Source organism: Zeus faber (genome assembly GCF_960531495.2).
Source record: "Zeus faber genome assembly, chromosome: 7".
Classification (NCBI taxonomy): Eukaryota; Metazoa; Chordata; class Actinopteri; order Zeiformes; family Zeidae; genus Zeus; species Zeus faber.
Genome location: NC_137203.1, coordinates 14,822,821 through 14,850,320, shown reverse-complemented (window position 1 = coordinate 14,850,320; position 27,500 = coordinate 14,822,821). Strand labels below are relative to the sequence as shown.

At 44.6% G+C, this 27,500-nt stretch overlaps 1 protein-coding gene across 1 annotated transcript in view; it reads left to right on the top strand.

The window, feature by feature from the left end:
* Positions 1 to 7,411: 7,411 nt before the first annotated feature.
* Positions 7,412 to 27,500, top strand: part of ntrk2a (neurotrophic tyrosine kinase, receptor, type 2a) — a gene marked incomplete at both ends in the record, with an annotated part of 70,464 nt that continues 50,375 nt past the window's right edge. The window contains 12 exons of the mRNA XM_080003472.1: positions 7,412 to 7,653; positions 10,767 to 10,841; positions 12,341 to 12,412; positions 12,883 to 12,951; positions 13,732 to 13,880; positions 19,040 to 19,176; positions 20,346 to 20,478; positions 22,068 to 22,139; positions 22,949 to 23,176; positions 23,502 to 23,528; positions 25,570 to 25,607; positions 26,083 to 26,182. Coding sequence (XP_079859598.1) covers positions 7,412 to 7,653; positions 10,767 to 10,841; positions 12,341 to 12,412; positions 12,883 to 12,951; positions 13,732 to 13,880; positions 19,040 to 19,176; positions 20,346 to 20,478; positions 22,068 to 22,139; positions 22,949 to 23,176; positions 23,502 to 23,528; positions 25,570 to 25,607; positions 26,083 to 26,182 — 1,342 coding nt within the window. The remainder of the gene's footprint in view (positions 7,654 to 10,766; positions 10,842 to 12,340; positions 12,413 to 12,882; positions 12,952 to 13,731; positions 13,881 to 19,039; positions 19,177 to 20,345; positions 20,479 to 22,067; positions 22,140 to 22,948; positions 23,177 to 23,501; positions 23,529 to 25,569; positions 25,608 to 26,082; positions 26,183 to 27,500) is intronic.

Genomic DNA, 27,500 nt, shown 5'->3' with positions numbered 1-27,500 from the left:
CACGCAGACACACACACACACACACACACACACACAGGGGGAGAGCCTCTGTCGTGAACGTCTTCGTCTGCTCCCGGCTTGTTACATCTTGCCGCTCTCTACAATAAGCCGGTGTTTGCAACATCTCTACCTGTGTCTCTGTGGCGGAAGGCCATGAAAACACCACAACATTCACCCGAGGCATTATGACTGTAAACCCGGATTAGTTGACTTCACTAGCAACCCTCTTTTCTTGCCCTAAAATGCATGGAAACCTGTTGCCTTCAATTTAGCTACTTTTTCGATATGGAAAAAATATAACCGGTTTAGTTGAATGTGCGAGCCATGATCTCAGTAGAATGCAGCTAACATTTGAGTTCAATCCATTAGTTATTATTATTATTAACTATTACTCAAAATCAGCAGTTAGTATGAAATTTTTTTTTTCATCCTTTTTAATTCGGCTGAATCGCTACTTCGATGGTGTAAATCTCATTGTTCTAGATAAAAATGAAAGTCCCCTCAACCTAAAGGAAACGCTCAATACATGTGAATGTAAACATTTTTATTCTTCCCTCATTTATTGAGTCGACTCAAAGTGACAAATAATCATCATCTTGATGCGGGCGACAAATATTGCATGCGAATGTTAAAAACATTGCATTGTTGACTGAAATACATTGTCCGAAAAACACAACGTGTCACAACACAAATGCATATTTTACCGTGAGAACTGGTTCACTTCAAGAATTAGGCAGCGTACTGCACGTTGATGCTTGCCAGAGAAATGTCACTTTTGTGACGACCTTTGTCACTTTTGTCCGTCTCTCTTTCTGTTCTTTTCTGTCTGCCTGTTTGTCTGTCTGTCTGTCTGTCTGTCTGTCTGTCTGTCTGTCCGTCTTTCTTTCTTTCTTACTTACTTACTTACTTACTTACTTATTTACTTACTTACTTATTTATTTACTTACTTTTTTCTTTCCTTCTTTCTTTCTTTCCTTCTTTCTTTCTTTCTTTCTTTCTGTCTATCCATCTGTCCATCCGTCCGTCTGTCTTTCTTTCTGTTGTTTTCTGTCTGTCTGTTTGTCTGTCTGTCTGTCTGTCCGTCTTTCTTTCTTTCTTACTTACTTACTTACTTACTTACTTACTTATTAACTTACTTATTTATTTACTTACTTTTTTCTTTCCTTCTTTCTTTCTTTCTTTCTTTCTTTCTTTCTTTCTTTCTTTCTGTCTATCCATCTGTCCATCCGTCCGTCTGTCTTTCTTTCTGTTGTTTTCTGTCTGTCTGTCCATCCACCCGTCTTTCTTTCTTTCTCTCTTTCTTTCCTTCTGTGTTTCTGTCTGTCTGTCCATCTGCCCGTCCTTCTTTCTTTCTTTCTGTATGTTTATATCTGTTTGTCTGTCTCTGTCTTTCTTTCTTTCTCTCTTTCTTTCTCTCTTTCTTTCTCTCTTTCTTTCTTTCTTTCTCTCTTTCTTTCTCTCTTTCTTTCTCTTTTTCTTTCTTTCTTTCTTTCTTTCTTTCTCTCTTTCTTTCCTTCTGTGTGTCTGTCTGTCTGTCCATCTGCCCGTCCTTCTTTCTTTCTTTCTCTCTTTCTTTCTTTCTTTCTGTATTTTTATGTATGTCTGTCTGTCTGTCTGTCTGTCTGTCTGTCTGTCTGTCTGTCTTTCTTTCTTTCTTTCTTTCTTTCTTTCTTTCTGTGTATCTGTCTGTCTGTCTGTCTGTCCAACTGTTCGTACGTCCGCCTGTCCTTCTTTCTTTCTTTCTTTCTTTATTTTTTTCTTACTTACTTACTTTCTTTCTTTCTTTCTTTCTCTCTTTTTTCTTTCTTTCTTTCTTTCTTTTTTCTTACTTACTTTCTTTCTTTCTTTCATTCTTTCTTTCTCTCTTTCTTTCTTTCTTTCTTGCTTGCTTGCTTGCTTGCTTACTTTCTTTCTTTCTTTCAGATCTCCATCTCACACTGGTGATTAATGAAGATGGTTCATTCTGATTTTCAGTTCAGCTCTCCTGCTCCCGCCAGCTGCGATGGCTTGCTCTCACTCTATTTCGAAAAGGCTTAAACAAAAACCAACACTTTCAATTTCCCACCAGCCACAAACCATCCCAAACCACAAACAACCCCCACCCTTTGTCCCACATGAGGAGAGCCATGTGTGAGATGAACCGGGCGGAGACGGAAGGTGCGAGCTCTGACCCCGCGGCCATGTGGGAACGGCCGCGGGACGCCGCTTGCCGTCAGCAGAGCCCTGAATGGTTCTGACGTGATGCTGGCAGGGGGCGGGCGTGTGGGGTCAGCCCTGTTGGTGCCTGCGGAGAGGAAACCGATGGGACCGGTGTGTGACGATCAAACGATCAGAAACAAGATCAGCGCGTTTGGAAGTTAAGCGGCAGCGGTGCGGGATGGCGGAGAGCAGCCTCGCAGGAAGTAGTGGAGTGTCAAAGGTTGCATAATACTTCCGGTACTTTTATCAGTCATGTGGGAACACCGCCATCAAACATAATCATGAGGCTCGTTTGCAAGAGGCCTGGAAGGCGGCCGCTGAGGCGAGGGGTCATTTTGGACTCCATGGCCCGGGGCTACAGCCGGAGAATGGATTGGCAGGTTTGGACGCTAGGCCATCCTCACAGCAGTGTAATAATTCTATTCTATTCAAATGTTATATTCAATTTTTGAAATGTTTCAAACTGAGGCACATCAGTCTAAGCAAGACCAGATTTTCTTCACTTTTTATTTTAATATATGTGTTTTCAGAGGGGACAGCCATATAACGAGCATTACATTAAAATAACATTTGCGTTTGTATATTTGCATATTTAATTGTGTCACGTTTCTGAATGTGTTCCTATCAATGGCAAAGGCCTACCCCATTTAATTAACCATTTACAACGTACAGTACATACAACACACACAAATATGTATACACACACACACACACACACACATATATATATATATATGTATATATATGTATATATATATATATATATAGATAGATGTGACGGATAACCTCTTGAACTTGAACTTGAACTAGATAGATAGATAGATCATTGTTTACATATAGTTTACATATTAGTTTACATATAATTAGCATATTACATATTTCTACATAAAAAAACATGTTTACTATATGTAAACAAATGTCATTGAATTTTAACTGCTTTAACCGCTCGGCTGTAGTCGGTACGCTCCCAAACTTCCCAGCATAATTATCTTTCATTGTGATTCCAGCTCATATTGTGTTGAGCACCGATTTGGGAATATCACAGCGCACACATTTTGATGTTTGTTGAAAAAAAAATTGCCTAAGTACTTCCACACAGGAGTTACATGGCACATTTGAAGTCTTTTTAAGTCTCTGTTTGTTGTTCGTTAGAAACCACAGGGGGCGCTAGAAGATCAATTGTCAGCCACATGCAGCATCCGGAGAGGATGGAGAAGTCAAGGTCACTTCACTATGAATAACAAGGCAATTACCTTTTCCATTCGGGGGGCCACTAGGAGCAACACGCTCATATATTAGGATAAAACTTTACCGATAATAAACACAGGAACAACGGCGCCCACAACATGGATTTGACTGTTCCTTTGGTTTATTGAGCAGTGGAAACGCAAACTCAAAACTTAAATTCAAGGCTGTGAAAGTGATTAAAAATGCTGTTAACCTCTGTTCAGCCCCCGTTTAGGGAACTATTGATCCACCCTGCATCGACACTATAATAAAATAATTAATAACACATGAACCGCGGCCAGGGTGTTTTTTTTTTTATTTGTATTTTACCAAAGATAATGCTTCCGTGGGATGGCTTTTTATTCCCTTTATTCAAAAGTAAAATCTCTGTCAACACAAGCAGAAACTCAGCACATTTCTACAATTATTGGAGTAGAATGCAGGCAAACATTGTAATCAGTCAACAGGGGATTGCGATCAATTGGTTGTGATCTAAAAGTAGTGGGAAGATAAAAACAGGTCATTGTCATCAATAAATTGTATATTTGTGATAAAACGCCCGTAATGGAGAGTATGCGCAGCCTCAAACTGTTCAGCTGCCGTGTTGGTGGAGGAGCCGTGACGTCATCGGATAGAATTTGCATAAAGTACAAAAAACTAGAAATCCCTGTTGCTATAGCAACGGCATTTAATTGAAATGAACTAAGATTCAATTGTTATCTTTATTCTCTTCCACGGGTTGCTTCTTGGGAAAGTCACGGCTTACATCATGACAAACAAACAAACAAACAAATGTGATGTAACAACATAAAGGATTCGTCACCTTCCTAAAATAATGGCACAAGTCAATTTCAGGTTTTGCAGAAAACACAAAAAACTGAACCAAGCATATTATATTTATTAATGATTTAATTCAAAAAGGTTATGACAATAGATGATTATTGACATACTGAGGAGGTAGGTGATTTTACCAGAGGTGGCCAGCATCATGAGGAGATGATTTAGGCCAAAAAAATCACTTTTGTCAAAAAATGACTTATGCCATTATTTTAGGAAGGTGACAATATATACATTTATATTTTTCTGTATTTTTTTTTTTTTACTTTCTGGTTGATTTTGTTGTATTCTACCTGTCCAATTACACGTGTGTGTGTGTGTGTGTGTGTGTGTGTGGGGTTGGGTGAACAAGTCTCCCTTGCAAAAGAGATCCTGATCTCAGTGGAACTTTACCTGTATAACTAAAGGAAATTATATAATAATAGGGAATAAATAATAGGAATATAAATATGAACAATAGGAAATTAATTAATTAATTAATTAATAAATAATAATAATAATAATAATAATAATAATAATAATAATAATAATAATAATAATAAAAATAATAATAATAAAATTTATTGTTATTCTTGATATAGATTATATATGGTTACTCATGTATATTAAATGTTCTATTTTTTATAATATATATATAGTTTATGGATACAGTTTCTCATAAATTGAAATACTTGGTATTGTCCCCAACTCCCTATTGTTGCCTGTCCAGACGTAACAGGTTCTGTATAATGAAGAACCTTCATTCACTGGCACCGTCCGTGCGTCAGCTCTGACGTCACGTCAGAGCAGCACTACAGGTACATGGAGGACAGGGAGAGAGAGAGAGAGAGAAAGAGAGAGAGAGAGAGAGAGCATTATAGAGGACCAGAGCGATGGAGGAGGGTGCACACACACCAACGCATGCACTGCCACTCTGTTCCACGCCACAAGGGAAACCCTGCCTCGGCTACAACCGTCTCCTTTGTAAAAAATGAGCCAGAGCAAGAGTACGGTCGTTGCTGTGAAAGCCTTCATTCTAGATCTGTGGTTCTCAACACGGGGACCGGTGTCCCTCCGGGGGTCCCTCAAGACGTTCGAGGGGGTCCCTGGCAGACGGATGAACAGTTAAACTTCACCATTGTTTCATTTGCACGACGTCGGAGTGCCCTTAATGTGGGATTTGATCTTGTTTTTGTTTTTTTTCGGAGAATCTCTGCTCACGCTGACACCATTTCGATTCAGGTCCTAACTGGCTCCAAACCCCCACGCGGCTGTGAAATATGGCGTGGTGATTTAATACGGTGACGCCCGGTCTTGTACACAGCACCTGGAGACCTGATGATGTGTGACGGAGAGCCGCAGCCGCGCCGCCCCCCCCCCTCTCCTCCACCTTTCTGACGCTTTGGGATGCTCACACAGAGTTCGCCGTCGTATTCCTGCACTTCATGGGCTCCTTTGCAGTGTTTCCTTCTGGCCACTCTTAAATCAGTAGCGAGCATGGATGTTTGTAAGGCCATGATAATTATGATAATTTAGATGAAGATTATTCACATCAAAGGCAAATAGAGCCATTTATCACAATTAAACTAACAAATAATATGCATCGGACAATGATGAAGATGGCCTTGCCACTTTGATTCGTGCACTTTCGCGCACTTACATGATAACCCAATCCAATAATAATATAACTTATCGAATGTGTGGTGGTTACTCATCGCGACAACATTGTCATGTGTTTGAGGCTGTACTAACGGTTGTAAACTTATTAAAGTGGTAATCCATGAGATCGTCGTATCAAACTACAAGTCCCAGAATTCCATTCGAGGCGGCGACGTTTTTGTTCTTTCTCCGCCGCCCGGATTCACCTTCTTCTTCGCTCTAAGTTCGCTCACCTTCTTTTCCCCGAAGTTTGCCTCCTTCCGATCGATCGACGTGTTCGTTCTTTTTATCTTTTTGTGAACCACCACCACCGGCTCCGCTCACGGCGGCTGCTTTTCCGCTTCTTGCGCCTTGGAAGATCAGTGCGCTCTCGCCGGGAAGGGCCGACCCCGCCACCAACAATGGCCACGGCAGCCACGGGGGGAGCACGCGCATAACGGAAATACGTTGAACGGCTGTTTCTCATAGTGCCGCTCAATAAATATGGGATAAATATAAAACATGGTATTATTATTTTTTTTACAAAGTAATCTTACTGATTTCCACTTTAAACCAATGCTTTTGTAGAGACAAAGAGGAGAGGCTGCTGACGGAATCCGGCGGGTCACTCCTTTTTGGTCGAACACCTGCAACCGGCGCTGACTCTCAACCCCCCACCTCCCCCGAAGCCCCGAACGACTCCCAAAAAAATGGCAGCTCCTGTTGAATGCATCGCCTTCCATCGACGATTTGTAACTTGTCTGCTTTGATTTTGGTACCCATCTATCTCCTCGCACCCCTCCGTCATCCTTCCAGGGCTCCCTCCCTCCATTCTGTCTGTCATGTATTCTGTTATTCACCCTGTCGAAAAAACATCACACACAGAGAACATTGTGTTGAGGAGGCTCCGGCCTACAGCACTGCTTGTCAGCTGCCTCAGAGAGAAAGAGAGAGAGAGAGAGAGAGAGAGAGAGAGGGGGAGAGAGAGAGAGATACAGGGAGAGAGGGAGAGAGTGGAGGAGAGAGAGAGAGGTAGAGAGAGAGGGGGGACAGAGAGGGAGGGGGAGAGAGAGGAGGAGGAAAGAGAGAGGAGAGGGGGGAGGAGAGATGGGGGGGGGTGGAGAGGGGGGAGGAGAGAGCAAGGGGGGGAGAGGGAGACAGAGGAGGAGAGAGAGGGAGAGGAGGACAGAGAGAGAGAGAGAGAGAGAGAGAGAGAGAGGAGAGAGAGGAGAGGCATCCAGCTTGGCTCACACCCTCCACTGTGTCAGTGTGATTTCCAGTGTCTGACGGATTGTGGAGGAAACCAACGGGAAAAACTGAAACACCCATTTTTTTTTTAAACTCATTGTCATTTTTTTTTTTTCTTCCCATTTTCCACTTTCCACGATGCTCTCCGGGTCCACGGGTGTTTCCCAGCTGCGCGCACGCCAATCGGATTAGTATTTATCCCGTGCACGGTCCTGGACCCGGTTCCCGCAGACACCCGTCCATCCGTCCTGCGCCGGGCAGCGGGGGAGGTGGGCACACCGAGATGAGCGCCCTGAGAGCCGGGATGAGGGCTCCCTCCGCGCCGGGGAGAGGCTCCGCATCCTGGCCGTGGGTCCTGCTGGCGTGGGCGGCGGTGAGCTACGGCGACGTGCGGCGGCTCGGCGCGGCGTGCCCGTCCTCCTGCTTCTGCAGCGGGACCAGGATCTCCTGCGTGGACCAGGAGGGGGGGATCATGGCTTTCCCCGTCCTCCCCAGCGAGCTGGAGATGGAGAACGTCACTGACATGTGAGTGTGTGTGTGTGTGTGTGTGTGTGTGTGTGTGTGTGTGTGTGTGTGTGTGTGTGTGTTGGCAAAGCGCCTCGGGTTCCTCCTCGATTCGGGGGTAGGGGGGGGGGGGGTCTCTCTGTGGGAAGATGCCGCCCCATCGTTCCGAGCCTCAAACCCGGGACCGGCTGGTGAAGGCACCGCGTTTGGGTGACAATAAAACACCACTGGGGCAACGAAGCACCCGTTGGAATCTGGATTGTCAATCAGGAATTTATTCCACGCCTTTTAATTCCAGCGCACACAGACACACACACACGCGCGCGCACACACACACACACACACACACACACACACACACACACACACACACACGCACACACACACACACACACACACACACACACACGCACGCACGCCATGTGTAACCTTTAATGCATAACAAACCATATTGACGTTAATGGGAATAATCATAATCTCGTTATAATTAACCTTCACATATCGGTTTCCCAGTGTGACCCTTGACCCTAATTGACTCACATTGGACAGGGCGTGTTCCGTGCGTCTGCGTGAGTGTGTGTGTGCGCGCGCGCGCGTGATTTAACGCGTCGGTGCCCGTGTGAGTGCGTGCGCGTCAAAGTGCCAACGCGTGCGTTCAGGCTGTAGCCTCTCCGCCCCAGGGAGACACGCACGGTGCGTGGAGAGGACCAGACCAGACGCCACTGTCTAAATATTAGCACAGACTCCCCCTATTAAAATATGAATTACTTACACTATGGACATTCTCTGGGTAATGCAAATTTTGCCAATTCAATGTAGATGTTGTGATATAATATAATATAATATAATATAATATAATATAATATAATATTATCATTATTATATTATATTATATTATATTATATTATATTATATTATATTATATTATATTATATTATATTATATAATGGGCTGACAGGTGTGAAATGTTGGAAAAAGAGGCCACATCAAAGGCTTCACTTTTGTCAACCTGTACAGCATGGACTAGAAACCCTGTAAAAAAAAAAGATCCACGCATCTCTATCTCTGAATAATTTGGGTGGATAATAGGATAATGCCCCGATTAAAATATTTGATCTCTGTAGGATATCTCTCTTGGCAAAGAGCAAACGACCTTGCGGGCCGGTATCACTTTGGGCAGAGATAAACACTCGTGTTTGTCGTCGGCCTTGGAGAAGCCTTGGAGGCGTGTCGACGTGGGCCAGCAACCCCGTGAAAAGCAGCCTTTACTCGGGCTTGGCTGATGTAAATGGACAAATTACTAACGGGCTCTTCCCCCACCCCACCCACCCAAACGACCTTGCATCCAGGGTTACCGAGGACCACCCTGTCCTCAACGTGCCGTTTAATGGGTCCTTCAAATAAGTGTAATGTATTATTATTTAGGTATTTGTACGCTGTCTGTATCCACACATTTCCTTCTGTTCGTTCCCCCTGCTTTGAACCGTCGGAGCCAATAACAGGAAAGACCATAACGATATGAAACTATTTGTTTATGCCTCCACCCAAAACCATCTCTTTCGGGTAGTACAGTAGACTAAACATCTGTTGGGGGGGCACCGTAGGCGCCCACTCCTCTGACATCAGCAGAGAAGTTAAACGGACGAACGACAAACGTCGCGCGTTGACCGCCGATGGACTGTGCTTCATTATTGGAGATGTAACCATGAAAATGAGGTGATTGGTGAACGTCACACTCTTAAAAGCCGAAAAGGTGATGCCAGCCTCCAAACAGGCTGTTCCAAATATTCATTGAGCTGGACATTCGCCTCTGTTTCAAAATGAGCTGAAATATAGAAATAGAGAGGTGACTTTACCTTGAGTTGCCCTGTTTGACTAATGTTCAGCTTTTTAACAAAGTGCACTTCACGCAGTTGGTGATACAACAAATACATATTGCATAATTTATACTAAGCCCCAAACCACCGAAAGCGACATCACATGTTTCGTTGTTTGCCCTATAAAGGGCAGACATGTTTGGACTTATTTACTACTCATTTATTATTTATTCGTGACTTATTTTACTGTATTTCGTTTAAGTTTTTTCTACTCGTTTTGAAAAGTATTCTTTAAGTTAATCATTTTTCTTATTTTCTTATTTACAATATTTTCTTATTTCCTATTATATTTCTGTTTATAAATTTTAATTTGACTCATAAAAATTATAGGTAAAGTTAAATTTCGTTGAAATTATACTTTATTATCATGATTATAACATTATAATATTAATATAATTAATATTATAATATATGTATATCATACATAATAATAATCATATGATAATTTATATGATATTGCTCATGTCCCTTTCCAGTCTTTATATGCTTGCATGAGAAAAGGTGGATAGTTTGGGTGTTCTTTTGGGGAGTTTTTTCATTCACTATGTCTTCTTCACTATATTTGTGAGACAAGAAAGATCATCAATGCATGAAATAATAAAAATACTGTAAATCCGCCAAACAATGAATATAGGACATATCTCAGAAGATAAAAAAAAAAGAGATACAACCAAAAAATGAGAGTATGGTGCAGTTAATGAGCCTTTAAACTGCACGGGGAACGTGCTTGTTACTTTTCTCTCTGTGCACAGTTGTTATGTAACTGTATATTTTATTATTATCATTGTCATTTTATTCTCTTATATTCCATTTGGGGGAGTGTTCCACAGCGTGACTCTCTGCGCTTCGTGGCACGACCACAATAAATTCCTCTTTTTGTTCGTCGACCGTCGTCCTTAAAAGGATTCTGATTTGCGTTCCCAACTCGGATCGTCATCGCTGGTTGTCGAATTTGAAAATGATTGAAAATGAGCAGCCTACTAGTATGTGTCCTTTGGTGCCTGCGATTGTTTTTGGGAAGTTTTTGACGATATAACTCCATAACGGGAGCGGTATTCTGTCCAGTGTTCGCCCCGGCCGACGTCGACCCCTGTGCGTCACGTGACCCTGGATCTCGACCCGTGTAATGCATTGACAGTTATTACCCAAATTGCCGCCCATTTGGGATCATGATAGAAACGTACAGGTCCGTGTGTTTCATTATTATTATTATTTTTTTCACTTTGTAAACAGAATACGCTTTGCTTGTGTTTGCAGTTACATCGCCAACCAGAGCAGCTTCTCCTCCATCAATGACAAAGACCTGCACCTCTACAAGAACCTCAGGAACCTGTAAGTCCACTAGCTGTTTTTTTTCAACAGATTGCAGTGGCAGAGCTTATTTTTTCGAGGAATATTATACATGTTGATGAAAGCATTTTGATTGTTAAAAGAAATATATATTATTTATAAGCAATAATTACACTTCATAGTTAAGCCTTGAGCTATGATTTTCTGCAGCCTGTTTGTTACGAGGAGAGGTTATACAGTATTAAAGCTCCTGACCATTATTACTTTTTAATATATTTTTTTGTGGCTCCTTATAGTCCAAAATGGGGAGGGGAAAAAAAAACAAAACCTTTTTTTTTTTTCAGAAGCACCGCCGCTGTGTTTATGTGCATATCCCATAGTAACTCTTACACTCTTTTATGTCTTATTGTGCAAAATGTATTGCTCGGTTTCACAGGAAGACAATTAACATATTTGTTGCAAAATTGAAACACACTCGCACAGCAAAATACGCGAGGAAATAAATGTGCAATTCGTTAGAGGTGCACCTTACATACTATGAATGCTTCCATTTTTTGCTGTGGCAAGCCCCTCTGGGATTGGAGCCCCTTTGGCTACTGGGAGGAAGTCCACTCCGTGCCACGTGGTGGGAGGCAGATGGTGCACTGAGGGAAAAGCACGTTCACATGCTTTCTGTGCACAAAACTGCTTGGACAGTAGATTGAGCCGCGTATGGAGGATGCCAAATAGAAATACACCTGGTTTCACCGCGAGAGGCTACAATTATGACGTTGTTGCTTGAGCACAATTATTTGAGCTAATGGCAATGATTTTGTCAAACCCTTACATTCTACAATATTATGTGTCCATCAAATCTTAAGGAAAATTATAAGAAACAAAACATATGAATATATATATATATATATATATATAATTTTTGTAAAATTTTTAAATATGTGAATTTGATGCGAAATTAATTAAAAAAGCAAATGTATTGCCTCCCTGAGTAAGTACGTTTGATGCCACAGAAAAGTAATCAATCCCATGCAATATATTCAACAAAACAACAAAGCTCAATTTAAAAGCAACTACACTGTATGTTGTTGTTGTTCCCAATCCAAATGCCCTTTTTAAATAAATACAACAAATAGCATTATTACATTTGTTTGTATGTTTAATGTATAATGTGTTGATGAAATATATATATATATATATATATATATATATATATATATATATACGGTATATGAAAAAGCAGTTATGGCCTCAAGTCATTTAACGGAAACGGTAAACCTCATGCCAGCTGACGTCCCGGCTCTCTGAGTAACAGCTCCAGCTTCCAGCGCGGACAGTAAACTGGCAGAAACATAGAGAGGAAATATTGATTGTCACCCAACGTGCCCCCTTCACCCCGTTGACCAGCCCGGCCATTACAAATAACCCCCTCGTTTTTCAACCACAAAAAAAACAAAGTGACATCATGTTTCCGTCTGTTGATCCACGTTCCGGTCGTTGGTATCAAAGCCTTTCTTTGTCGTCGTTTTGTTCCTTCTTTCCTTCAGAACGGTCACCAACAGCAGGTTGACGTACGTCTCCAAACTGGCCTTCCAGAACAACCTCAAGCTGCAGTACCTGTGAGTGACGCGCGCTGACGCGACGCCATGTGTGCTGAATTCGTCAAAGTGAAGACGTCAAAGTGATTCCAACCACGATTAACTATTCCAGTCACCGGTTATTCCAATGAGAGAGCATTGTTTAAAAAGCGCGGTGGTGAACACCCTTTAGATTCGGTCATAATGTAAATATAAAATATACCGATGATCAATGAACCTGGAGATGGAGGATGGAAGTTATTAATTCATTATTATTCATTTTCTTAATCTTATCTGTAAAGGGGGGAATAAAGAAATGCCCTTTTTCATTTTTTTTTTTCGACCACTTAACGTTTGATTGCCACAAAAGCCATTATGGGGAGAGAGGCGAGACACTTTTAATGAGAAGGTATTCGGTGCCTTGCTTGATCACCACAAACCCAGAGGCCCTGTGGGTTTATCTCGGGGCATCGCCAACTCAATCTCCTCTGTGCTCTGGATGAATATTCCAGGAACCTGAAAGATAATAACCTCTCCTCGCTGCCCTGGAGGATATTCCGGCATCTCAACATCTCATATCTGTGAGTCTATCTATCTATCTATCTATCTATCTATCTATCTATCTATCTATCTATCTATCTATCTATCTATCTATCTATCTATCTGTCTATCTATCTATCTATCTATCTATCTATCTATCTATCTATCTATCTATCTATCTATCTATCTATCTATCTATCTATCTATCTATCTATCTATCTATCTATCTATCTATCTATCTATCTATCTATCTATCTATCTTTCTATCTATCTATCTATCTATCTATCTAGCTTTATCTAGCTATCTATCTATCTCATACATACATCTATATAGCTATTGTTTATATATATCTATTGCACACGGTCATTATTTTAATATTGTCATCACTTAATAACATCCTGTATAAGTACCATTTTTATATATATTCATCCACACTTGCACAGTTTCCTTCTTTTATTCAAATTTTGTTTCAGAATCGTTAATACAGGGGTTTATTGTTAATTTTTCAAATTTATTGTATATTGCCATTTTTTTTAATATTTGGCCATTTTCAGGTTTGTTGGATATTGCCAATTTTTTCAAATTTTTATTAATGTATATTTATATTAATAGATGAATTAATATAATTAATCCAAATGAACAGACTCAGATTCAGATTCGGATTTGCTGCTGTAACACCACAATTTTCCTCCGGGCATGAATGAAGTTTCCATCCGTCTATTCATCCATACGAAGACTATCATAACCTTGCCTTGTTTGTCCATATCTGCAGCTAATACTGTGTGTGTGTGTGTGTGTGCGCGTGTGCGTGCAAGCGCAGCGTTCTGTCGGGGAATCCGCTGCGCTGCTCCTGTGAGAACATGTGGATGAAGCTGTGGCTGGCGGAGGAGGCAGACACACAGGAGCTCCGCTGCATCGAGGAGGGAGGAGGACGCAAACTTCTGTCTCGGCTGACGCTGACGAACTGTGGTGAGGGCGCATGTCAAGCGCACGCACGCGCACACACACACGCACGCACGCACGCACGCACGCACGCACGCACACACACACACACACACACACACAGCAGAAGACATTAATAAGACGTATAGCAGACCATTCTGCAAAGTGCTTAAGCACCTGGAGCTAAGGACAATCCTAATGGCTTCCTGCACAAACAGTTTTGCCAAATCTTGGTGTGTGGTTTTGTTGTTCTCTGTTTGTAGCACACTGCATATCCGTGTGACTGTTTTTCTCTCTTCCCTTTGCGTGCGGGCGGGCGCGTGTTCGGAAGAATGCGCGTATGAGTCCAAAACAAGATATCAGGGATTAGTTCAACTTTCTTCAGACGGAATAACGCGGACCGGCTCGTTCTGGACGTTACCTACGGTACATCCATCGCTGGTCGCTATTCCGCTAGAAGGCCAGCGCCTCTAAGCGGACTGACATTGTCTCTGTCCTTCTGGCCCTTTTGAGGATGTTCTCAAATGATGTACAGATTAGTTACGCGATAGCCGAGTGTACGCGTGTGAGACTGAGATAGGGACGGCGAGAGAGAGCGAGCGTACAGTATGTGTGCTTGTGCTCAGACGTGTGTGTGTGTGTGTGTGTGTGTGTGTGTGTGTGTGTGTGTGCGCGCTTGTGTGTGTGTGTGTGTGCGTGTGTGCGCGTGCGTGTGTGTGTTACGGTGCGTGCGCACGGACAGATCCACTATGTCATACGTCGACCGGTCACGGTCAATGGGGATATTAGCTCACACTGAGGCTTTGGGGAAAGGTCGCCGTAAAGGACGCGATAGAGGCCAAGATGAAATTGCATCTGTCATGACACACAGCGACAGCGGTGAGTTCTGAAAACATTGAGTGGGTAATCACAGTAAAAGGAAACATAATAACACCTATATGCACTCCGTACCAAGATGCCCTTTACGTGCCAATCTGCACATTTTCATTCCCTTTCCCCTCCCCTATGCATATACAGTGCGAGAATGGAAACTCAAGGGGAATCAATGCTGCCAATGAAATCAATATCCAATTATCAGGACTTATCACAATATACTGATGGTCACAATAATACATTTGTTTTTAAAACACATTTTAAGGAACATGCCAGAATTTACAGGATCACCTTTCTAATCGTTCACAGGTTCCTCCGGTAGCAGTGGCAGTAGTGACATCAATGGGTAACAAGTTACGGTTGATATATTTTTTATTTATTTTTTTTCCACTGTAGGCCTACCCTAAATTGTTTGTAAAGCCAGACTGTTTTTCCAAAAAAAACACCCAAAAAACCACACGTTCGCGATGACAGAGTCTCGAAAACCGGTGCCAAGGCTAATAAAAAAACCCCCGAAAAAACATGCCTGAGGTTAACGCTTGAGCCCGTATCCAGCTGAGGCTGCTGTAACAGACAAATCAAACAGATTTTTTTTTTAAACGCGGTCCAAGGAATAAAGAAATCCAGACTGATTCTTAAAAGCGAGCCAACCCCCCGATAAGACACGGTTTGATCTTTTCGATTCCAGAGAGTGTTGTAACAGCGTTAGCGGAGGAAGTACACTCACCGAGCACTTTATTAGGAACACTCTGCTAATCCCGGGCAGGGCCCACCTCCCGATGCTCTCGGAACAGCCTCAGTTCTTCTTGGCATGGCATTCCACAAGATATTGGAAACACTGGCTTTGAAATTCTGGCCGATGTTGACATCATGGCATCAGCAGTTGACCCCGATCTGCATGATTTTAGGCACCGCATTGCTGCCCCGCCATTGGCTGATTCGATAGTTGCATGAGCAAGTGGGTGTACAGGTGTTCATAATGAAGTGTTCAGTGCGTGTGTATTTCTAAAAGGATCCTCGCGTCTCGTTTGGGAAACCATATGACAGCACCAGAAATGTGAAAATAACAACCAAAAAAAAACAGCAACAAAAAACAACAACAACCGAATCCGGCCAATAGTCTGGTCAAATACAGCCCGGGCACGTCGGGACACCATTGGCCTCAGTATGTTCGCAGGAAGCAAAGGGGGTCATTGATAACTTCTATTGATCTGTTCCCTCTGCCTCCCTCCATTAGCAGCAGTTATTTTGGGCATTACCACAGCTCCTTCCAGCGGGAGGCTGGAGGGGTGGGAAGGGGACCCCCTCCCCCGGCGCAGTGACATATGAGGAGGGCACGGCGGAGGGGCGCGGCGGGGGGCGGTGGGGGCAGAGAGGGGGGGCGCTGAGGGCGGTGAAGGCAGGGAGGGACGGTGCCAAGCGCTGCCCCCCCCCCCGCCCACCCCCCGCGGGCTCTCAGCGCCACTGGGGGATCCGTAGACGGGGCCTTTGACTCTTTGTCCCTTGTTATGGCCGTGAAGCCGCTCGGCATCGCGGGCCACCCACTCCGCTCCGAACGCCCCCTTTTTTTTACACGACTTGTTTTTCCGTCTGTCCTGCCGCCTCTCTCTCTCTCTCTCTCTCTCTCTCTCTCTCTCTCTCTCTGCCCGGTCTGTCCGCCTTGGTCGCACAGACCTTGGTCGGTCTGCGTGTGCACCTGCCTCTTTATCTGTTCTTCTGTCCAAAAAATTGTGCCCCGGGGCCGACGCTGATCTCTCCGGCCACCCAGACGTCACTCTCCTTCCTCTCCCTCTCCATCTCTCTCTCTCCCTCTCTCTCTCTCTCTCCCTCTCTGTCTCTCTCCCTCTCTCCGTTCTCTCTCTCTCCCTCTCCCTCTCTCTCTCTCTCTCTCTCTCTCCCTCTCTCTCTCTCTCTGGGAGTTTCCCATTCTGAAAGGCTGCAGTATAAGGACATTTTCTACCAATTACTCACACCAAACTGCTTAAATGTGGTAGTTTTCACTGAACTGCAGCTCTTATCCTGTTCAATCACAAAGAGTAACAATAGGAAGAAATATCCTATTTTCTTGAGTCTATCTATCTGTCTGTCTGTGCGTCTGTCTATCTATCTATCTATCTATCTATCTATCTATCTATCTATCTATCTATCTATCTATCTGTCTGTCTGTCTGTCTGTCTGTCTGTCTGTCTGTCTGTCTGTCTGTCCATCTGTCTGTCTATCTATCTATCTATCTGTCTGTTTGTCTGTCTGTCTCTCTGTCTCTCTGTTCTTCAAGTACACTTTTCCTTCTGCACGCGCGACACAACGAAGGTCTGCAGACGACAGTCTTTGAAAACACGGTGTGGAGGACAAGGTCAGAAGGCTTCCTTCTCCGTGGGCTGCGGTTGCATCTTTCATGTGAATTTCACAGTCGGAAGTGAGAAATGGACAGAAAGAACTCCACAAAATGATATTAGAAAATATCAGACGTATGCAAGAGACAAAACTGAATTCAAATGTGTGCGGTTCCGGACACAGCAGTACCGGCGCAGCACTGCACATTGGGAAAATGTCGAATCAACACAGGTCTAAACTAAAACCTAATGGAATGAATCCGAAAGACGAGGCCGTGTCCTCCCCCTCCCTTGTTTCTGTCAAATTCTTCCCCTGTGATTGTCTGCGACGACGTCCATGTCCCTCTGTTCGTCCTGAGCCACAGAGCGGCAAACGCCCACATTCACCGACTCTGATTCGCAGCCGGTCGGACCGGCGCGTTTGTCCGGCGACGGCTGACGGCCGCAGATAGATCCACCTGTCGCCGTCCTCCGGCTGTAATGAAGTGAACCGCGCCCGGCTCCATTCGGCACCTTAACATAATCCATGCTGTACTTAAATCACACTTAATGCCCTGGCAGTCGACTGAAAATTCATTACCCTTCGCCAAATGCCGCGGAAGGCTTTTGAAGCGCAAATAACTTCCGGTAAGACAGTATAACCCACGGTACGATGAGTCTGAAAAAACAAAAAAAACTAAAAAATCAACCTTTATATTTGTGATGCTGCGGTCCCGTAGCGATGTAATTCACATTAAAAGCAAGTGGATATTGTTACGACAGCTTGGTCACGGAACGCATGGGCACGACCTGATCCCTGCAGCCGTCCGTGTGTGTGTGTGTGTGTGTTTGTGTGCTTGCGTGTGTGTGTGTGTGTGTGTGTGTGTGTACGCACGCGCGCGCACGTGCGTGTGTTTGTGTGCGTGTCCATGCATGTGTGTAATTTGATCTGCAGTGATCTGTGAGTGTAGCGTCGAGGGAGAGCAGATTTAGTGGGAGCCTGTTAAGATATGTGGTTCTGATATGGCAGCTGCCCTGCCAGCGCTGAAACGACTGCTTTTTTACTACATCTTAGGGTGATTGAGTGGGTTGCCGTGGTGATAAGTGGGTTGCCCTGGTGATAATCAGTCTGGCGACGACGGACAGGGGAGGTGAAACAGGGGGAGGGAGGGAGGGGAGAAGAAGGGTTTGATAAGAAATCAGACCCGCGTTTGTCTGGCGGAGCTGTTCACGCCCGTCCTTTCTCCCTCTCTTTGTGGCTTTTCCTCCTTTCATCTCCCCCATCTTCCTCCTCCCTCCTCTCCTCCTTTCCCCCCCTCTCCCCCGTTTTTATGCCCCCCTTCCCCTCGCCGCCTCCTCTCCTCCTCTTGTCTCCTCCTTCTCTTCCCTCCTTACCCAGGGAGGTTGTCGGACAGCGATAAAAGGCTGGCAAGACTGATTCAGTTTGATTGGTCATGCTCAGGTCACCTGCTGGTCAGCAGCACACACACACACACACACACACACACACACACACACACACACACACACACATACTGTATATAAATATGCGCCCGCACAAACTGGTCTTTGCCTTAACAGTGGCCCTAGACTGTGTCCAATCAATTTAGAGCTCAGGCTGAAGACATGCCGTAGTAATCAATGTAACCATCGGTATGTTTGAACCTCTCTCTTTGTCTGATTGCTGTGGATGTGCCCGGACGAGAGAGAGAAAGAGAGAGAGAGAGAGAGAGAGAGAGAGCGAGGTGGAAGGAAAGGCTCTCTTTGTTTTGCTTCTTTAAACGTGCGAGTGTGGGTATCTAGTGTTTAGCGTGTTACATGCCCTGTGTTTCAACTAACCTTGGAGAGTTCCAGCCTTGAATGCTAAGCTTGTTTCTTTCTCTCTCTCTCGCTCTCTCACTCTCCATCCTCCCTCTCTCCCCTCCCTTGCTTGCTTTATCTCAATCTTTTACCCCCACCCCCCCCCCCCACCCACACACACACAACATTGGTTGTGTGTAGTGGTTCCCATGGCAACGCTGACCCCGTCCAAGTTGACGGTGCAGGAGGGGACGGACGTGGAGCTGACCTGCAACACCTCAGGGATGCCCTCACCCGAACTGATCTGGAACATGAACCTCATGGTCACCAACTACGAGGTTAACTCTCTCTCTCTCTCTCTCTCTCTCTCTCTCTCTCTCTCTCTCACTCTCTCCCCCCCTCTCTCTCCCTCTCTCTCTCCCTCTCTTACCGCCCCTGTCTCTTTCTCCCTCTCCATCTCTCTCTCTCTCTCTCTCTCTCTCTCTCCCTCTCTCTCTCTCTCTCTCCCTCTCTCTTAGCCCCCCTGTCTCTCTCTCCCTCTCCCTCTCTCTCACTGTCACTCTCTCTCCCCCCTCCCTCTCTCGCTCTCTCTCCCTCTCTCCCTCTCTCTCCCCTCTCCCCCCCCCCCCTCTCTCTTACCCCCCTTCTCACAACCACACTAGCATTGAGATGCACAACACTGATACAAAGAGAATATATGATGAAGTTGATGTGTATGAAGACACAGTCCTGTTCCCTCATGTTACTTATACAGAATCTTTTGGAATCTTCTCGTACTGTAGCTTAAACTATTGAACAAACAGTGACAAACGTTTGTAATAAATTGCGTGATAATTATTCATAATTCCTAATTTCTATGCACGCTCGAATATTGGAAGCTTGTCCGAAAATTGTTTTTATTAAATTTTTCCAAATCCACTCCTATTTCGAGACAAACAGGCTGACAAAGTACCGTGTTTGCCCGGGCTTTGTCGTTTTATTTTATTTTATTTATTTTATTTTTTATTAATGAATCAATGTGCGGAGGTGTTTTTTGGGCCAGGGAACGAGCGAGGGGAAGCGGTCGGAGGCGGAAACAGCGGCGTTTGGCGTGTATGTTATCGCAGAAAGGCACGTGGGCCCAAAAAGGGGGGGAACTAAAACGCTCGCTGGCAAACGAGGGAAATTCCACAGCTTTAGTCACACGGGACGGCCGCCGCGCGTCTCCGCCGCGCAGGCACCCGGTTACATGACTTCCTGGTCCGGGATCGGACGGATCAGCGGAGCTCCTCTCTCGATCCGCCCCGATCCCGTTGGTCGGCTACAAATTGTTATAATTTTATTTAGAATTCATAAATTCAACTTATAGGAAATCATGCATGAAAGCGAACTGAAACGCTCACTTAAAACCGATTCAAATATGCGTTGAAAAACAAAAGTCTAACACACCGTCCAGTGCTATCTGGCTACAAATGAACCTGTGAATGCACAGTCAGCTGCAAATAGTCATTTGTGTTTATCCGTCCAGATCCAGACGTCGGGACAAACGTCGACGCTGCATCTGTTCAAACTGTCGTCCCTCGACCACAACAGCAAGATCACCTGCTCCGCCGAGAACATCGTGGGGGAGAAGGAGTCGTCGCTGCTGCTGGATATACTCTGTAAGACCTGCACGCGACGCCGCCCTTTCAGATGATTCTCGTCTGAAATGAACGACACCTCGCAATGCGTCACATGCGTTCCCGGAACATGGCGGCCACGGCTCCGCCAAATCTCGCGGCGGGGCCATTTTCCCTTGCGTCTTTTAAACGTGTCACACGCACGTGTTGTGAATTAAAAGTGTGTCACCGATCGGGCAAACGCGGTGCGTCGCATTCTGCCCCGAAACGGATCGAAAAAAGCAACAGCAACAGCACAGGAGCGACGCCAGACGGACCGGACGGCTGTCCCCGTAGCAACCAACACACACGCTTCCTTTTCCAACACGGTCCCACAGTTTTTCGTGCTCATAGTCACGAACATTAATCTATTGAATTGTGTCCCAGAGTACGGCTTTTTTCATGCTTCTCATAACGTAGTTTAAACCAAATTGATTTGGATGGGGAAATGCTTTCGTGCTACGTGAAGCTACATTTAAACCAATTCATTTGACTGGGGAGATTTTATTCGGCATTTGGACATTTAAAATGCATGGGTTTAAATTTCCTTCTGACTAGCACGGAATAATAGCGGGATACTGTTTTGCTTTTTTCTCTATTAAATGGTCTGTTCAATTTAGGGTTGGGTTAGCATAGGGGAAATAAGGTCACACCCTCAGTGTGAATTTCATTCATAGATAGAATTTCACTGGATGTAAATATTTGTGAATCCGTGTTTTACATTTCCATGGTGACAGCGAGCCCCACCAATCAGAGATCTCGCTCTATCCCTATTCTCACCCAACCCTGAATTTAAAAGAACATTCGGAGAAAAAGCGAAACCAGTATTTTTTTGGTGATTGTCGGAATGAAATTTAAACCCATGCATTTAAAATTTGAATACATCCATGGTCGCCACCGCCCCCCCCCCCCCTCCCCGCGGTGGCGATCTTTTGTCATGTTAGTTTTAGTTTTTGTGTACGCATCGGCGCCCCCTCCCTCCCCATGCCCCCCACGTCTGACGTTTGAATAAAATCTCGCCATTCAAATGAATTGGTTTGCATTCGGACGCGATTCAATAGATTCATTTTCGTGATGATGAGCACAAAAAAGCGTGAGACCGGGTTGCTGTTTTCACACCCCAAACTGGTGCTGATCTGGCAAAACAGATCATAAGCTCATGAAAAAAAATAAAATTAAAAAAAAAAGGGACCGGCCAGGTTCTGCTCTGAACCTCCCAATCTGGCCCGGAGCCACGTCGTGGTCCCCCGGGTCAGTCGTTTTTGCAGATGTTGCTCAGCTCCATCCAAAATGATATGTGTGAAATGTCTGACCTTTCACAGGCTCTGCTCACGCTAAGAAAAACGAGGAAATGACACCAGCCTCGTTCTTTAAATATCATCGTTTTTTGGTGTACTTTTTTCTTTTCAGTAGAGAGACCGAGTGACTTAATCGAGAATTCAAAAATAACTGAGGAAAAAGCGCTCGGTCTTTCCTCTCTTTCGGAATTATGATGGTTCACCGTTCTCTTCATCACGATTTCCTCCTTTTTGTCCTTTGCCGGGGTCCGCGCCTCGGCCTGAGCCCGTCTCCTGTGCTTTCTCCTCACCTAGTTGCTCCGAACATCACGAAGCTGAGCGACGCCATCCCCGACCACCACTGGTGCATCCCCTTCAGCGTGTCGGGTAAGAGCGCCATAGCTCCGACATGGATCTTTGTTTTTTTTTGGGGATTCATGTCATGAGATTCAGAAGCAACTTATTCTTGCTTGACTTATGTGTTTTTAAAATGAACAAACCAAAACATCTGTTATTCCTTTGCAGTTTATCGACTATGGATTTGAAAGTCAGCACTTCTAACTTATTTGGCTTGGAACCAGAAATTATTTATATATATATATATATATATATATATATATATATATATATATATATATATATATATATATATATATGTGTGGAGTATACAGTGTTATCTAATCAAACGCATATTAAAAGAAACTACCTTAAAATACCCAAAGTAAATTTTCAAATATGTGGGATGTACAATGTTCTATTCAAATCGATGCAATAGTGAATAAAAAACAACGTTAACCACCAGTTCACAAAAAATACATATATAAGAAAAGGAGAGGCATTTTAGAGTACGATTATAATAATCAATTAATAACTTAATTAATTATTACTATATAATTAAAACCCATTTTAAGGCATTATTTGTATCTTTCACTTTGTATTTTCTTTTACCTTTAATAATATTATATATATTTGTTATTTAATAATGAATTATTAAAATTGTATTAGAAATTTTATATATCCAACGTGACCCGGCCCGGGATAAGCGGAGAAAAATGGATGGATGGATGGATGGATTTTATATATTTTATATATATATATATTATATTTATGTTTATGTTTATATTGATCTTATATTCATATCATATACATTATGAATTGTATAAAAATTGCCAATTGTTTTCCTGTTGTGCATGCAGGCAACCCGCAGCCTCAGCTGAAGTGGTACCTGAACGACGAGGTGGTGATGGTGGGCAACTACATCTTGAGCCTGATCCACGATGTGACGGAGCGCGAGTACCACGGCTGCCTGCAGCTCGACAGCCCCACGCACCTCAACAATGGCCTGTACACGCTGGAGGCCTCCAACGAGTACGGGACGGACCGCAAAGCCGTTGTGGCTCGATTCATGGATGAACCGTGGGATGGTTAGTCCCAAAAATATGAATCCAGATCCACGTATTGCATGAAAGGAAAAAAAAACTACAACTACAACAATATGCTGACAAGCAATATGAGATACAGTCAAGTTCAAATTCGGCTGAATAGCTTTTCAATGTAATTATTCTGGATGACGTCCGTGTTCTTTTTTAACTCCTCTGTTGTTCTTTCGACTATCAGGGCGCAACCACTATACTGTACATACCTGTAGCGTAGCTTTTGGAAACCAAAAGTTTGTGTGTTGTTGTGTTTTGTTTTTTGCTCTTTAAGTCGCCTTAATTAACTTCATTCTTTTCATGGATTTTGGAGCAGGCACTGTGACGGAGCCATCATATTATGGTAAGTTAATTAGAGATACCAGCAGTTCTGGTTCGCACTATCAGACACATTTTAATATACATATACAGCATGGGAAATATCTTGAAGAAGGTAAAACATTCTCCTTAAAGTCGAGATTGATGTCCATTTTCCTAAATTCACATGTCAACACTGCAGATGCAGAAGTAAAACACAAGGAGGTTTGGAGAGTGTGTGTAGGCTCACCCAATTTTTTGCTTTTCTCTCCGTTTTCCCTTTGTGCCGACCCAACGACAGGTAAGGTCCAACAATTTTATTTCCATCACACCCGTCACAAATACACACACACAGACACACACACACACACACACACACGCACACGCACACACACACACACACACGCACACACACACACGTACACACACACGCGCGCAAACACACACACACACACACACTCACACACTTTCACGGTGCAGTGGGAAATACCTTCAGAGATTTCTGAAGCCGGTGAAGGATATAGTGACGGGCGAGGATTAGTGACCAAACACGAGTAGACACAGGATGACATACTGTATATTTTATGGTCCTAGTGAAAAATAAAGAGTTATTCATGCCTATGTTTGCGAGTTGTTCCAATAATAGGTTAATTAACGGAGGGAACATCTTGCTCATGCTATGAAACGATTTGATGTAAATTTTATCACTATGTATCTACACAGATCAGCCACAACATTAAAAACACCACTAATAACCACTAATATTGTGTAGCGCCCCCTCGTGCTGCCAAAACAGCTCTGACTCATTGAGGCATGGACTCCACAAGACCTCTGAAGGTGTCCTGTGGTATCTGGCACCAAGACGTTAGCAGCAGATCCTTTAAGCCCTGGAAGTTGTGAGGTGGGGCCCCCATGGATCGGGCTTGTTGTTCAAGCACATCCCACAGATGCTCGATGGGATCGGAGCCTAACCCCGCCCATCCACATGATGTAGAAGAAAACGTGATTCATCAGACCAGGCCACCTTCTTCCATTGCTCCATGGTCCAGTTCTGACGCTCACGTGCCCTTTGTAGGTGCTTTCGGCGGTGGACAGGGGTCAGCATGGACACTCTGACCGGTCAACAGCTCCGCAGCCTCATCCGCAGCAAGCTGTGATGCACTGTGTGCTCTTCTGTGGGATCGGACCAGGCGGTCTAGACTTAGCTTCCCACACGCATCAATGGGCGTCCATGACCCTGTCGCCGGTTCTCCGGTTGTCCTTTCTTGGACCACTTTTGGTAGGTACTAACCACTGCATACCAGGAACACCCCACAAGACCTGTTGTTTAGGAGATGCTCTGACCCAGTCTTCTATCCATCACAATTTGGTCCTTGCCAAAGTCACTCAGATCCTTACGCTTGACCACTTCCTGCTTCCAACACATCAACTTCAAGAACTGACTGTTCACTTGCGGCCTGATATATCCCACCCCTTGACAGGTGCCATTGGAACGAGATGATCAATGTTATTCACTTCACCTGTCAGTGGTTTTAATGTTGTGGCTGATTTGTGTATATTCACACGGGTGCTATGACTTATAATCAGTATATATAAAAAAACTCAACCCAAAACCTTTCGCGATTGTTCTCATATTCTCCACGGCGTGCTTCAAAGTTATGTTCCGATGTGAATCTGTGCTTTGCATGCGCCTGAGTTCCCATTTCGGTCCCGGTGCGGCCCTAGTCACCTTTTGGATGAGTCATTTTAGTAAAAAAAACAAAAAAAGAAAACGACACCCGTCAAAGAGAACAGCAGTTTGAAAGGGGCTTTAAGGTAACGCAAAGAGGAACTCATTGCTGTCGATCTGTTGAAGCAGAAAGGTTGCCAATGCAGTAGAATCAATCAGGTTTGGAATAGTACAATACAAACTGTCCATAAGAGGCAATCCCATGGCTGATAACACCAATCGGTAATGAGGCTTTCCCCCCTTCTCCCTTTTGCCCTGATGCTCCCTGACACCGAGTCCTCTGATTGGCCTTTGATTGTTGTTCTCTCTTTGTATTTATTTGTTGCCTTCTCAGTCGATACCTCTCCTGTGTCAACAGATTCTACACCTGTGGTCCCGCCCGAGGACAGAGCGGCGGTGAGTGCCGCCCGTCTTTGTTGTTCTCCACCTCCTCCGTTTGTTTTTCGCGTCGTGTCGTCGAGTTCTTTGGCTTTTTTCCTATGCGCCAGAGTAACGAGCGTTCCCCTCGCGAGCGCCGGAGCTGGATCCTTCGTTTGTTTAAGATTATTGAATCGGCGTTGCCAGGGGGCCGCGCGGTGGCCCAGTGGCTCCCCGCCGTGGCCTCACAGCGAGATGGTCCCGGGTTCGGATCCCGACCCGTCCCGGGTCCTTTCCCCGTGTTTGCGTGGGATTCCTCCCGCCGTCGAAAAGACGTGTATGTTTGGGGGTTAATAGTACTCCCGCCGGTGCTCCCGACCAGGGCGCCGGCACTTTCTGTTCTCGTCAGTGTGAAGCTGTGAAGCGCTGTGGCGCGGACTGCAGGTGTGCGCGTCGGGGGTTTCCCGGCATCGCTGACGCCGCGCTCTCTCTCTCTCTCTCTCTCACGGCGCAGGTCTACGTGGTGGTCGCCATCGCAGGTGTAGCCTTCACCGGCTTCCTCCTCATGCTGGTTATCCTCAAGTTTGGCGGGAACTCCATGTTTGGCATCAAAGGTAAGATGCGCTTCCCGGGTGGACTGTCCCTGCCCTCCGTGGTTCTCGGGGCTGAAGTAGTCGCTGGGGTAGCTGTTCGCCGGGTTATCGCCGTTTCCGGTGCGTCCTTCCCGGGGAAGTTTTGTTTTGTCGAGTCGAGACGATGGTGTGGAAGGTTCCATGGGCACACGTGGTCAAGTCAAGGTTGTGCAGGTTGGGCGCTAAACTGTAGATGAACTGTACCACCGGATCCCCCTCAGTGACGACTTTCCTTGAAAGTTGTTTGGCCTCACTGGTACGATTCCAGTGAAATGTGATATATTTTGGGGTCCGGAAGATAACTGAAACCATCGCCAGTGCCCAGACTAGAGGGGGCTGTTAGAGAGTTTCTGACATGCGTCCGCTATTCCAGAGGGCTAATTCAATTAGTCTCATGTTCCCTTGTGTCCATGAAACCGCCACACGAGGTAGAGAAGGGGTCGCCGCCTCGGCCGCTGTCCGACAGGGTCTGAGGAGCTGCTGGAGCATAACCTCGCATGTCCACTAAACCGGTTTCCTCTGGCCCTCGCTGTGATTGGGGCGACGCCGCAGGTGTCGGCCATCGCAGAAGCCGCCCCGCTCCACCTTGCATGTGTCTTACATTACTACCTCCCGGGTCCTCCCCTGGCTCTTTCCTCTAGTTTCCGGTGAATGACTGATTTGTCTTGATCAGACATGACCCGGACGTTTCCCCCGTCCGATCTGTCTCTAATAAACTAACGCTGTTGTTGTTTTTGCCGTGTGTCGGTGGCTAACATGTTAACCGCATAGCAGGGGATCGACTAGAGGGAACTCTTTCATGTTCTCCTTTGTGATCTAACACAGTGGTTCTCAGACTCCTTTTTAGTAGCATAAGATCTTTTCTTCTGGTGAGTTCCCCCCTTCACTGGCATTGGGAGGAATAAAAAAAATTAACATGAATGATTTACTGAATGTGCGTCGTATATGTTGTTTTTTGGGTTTTTTTAGCATTATGTATAACCAGTATTTTCTAACACTTAAATATAACCTTTTTTTTTTGGAGTACCCCCTGCTTTTTACCCCTGCAGTACCGCTAGGGGTACGAGTACCCGTATTTGACAAACACCGATCTAACACATCATCTTCTTCACTATCCTAATTATGTATTTTGGCATACTCTGCAATTTGGAAAATACGCTGCAAATAGCAGCTGCTGTTGGTGAATTTGGTTCATTTCAGATAGCTTGTTCAGATGGAAGTCTGTTAATTTCCCTGAAGGATGATGCTGCAGAGCTACTAATATGTGTATCACAAAAAAAAACACGTACTATGTAGGTCG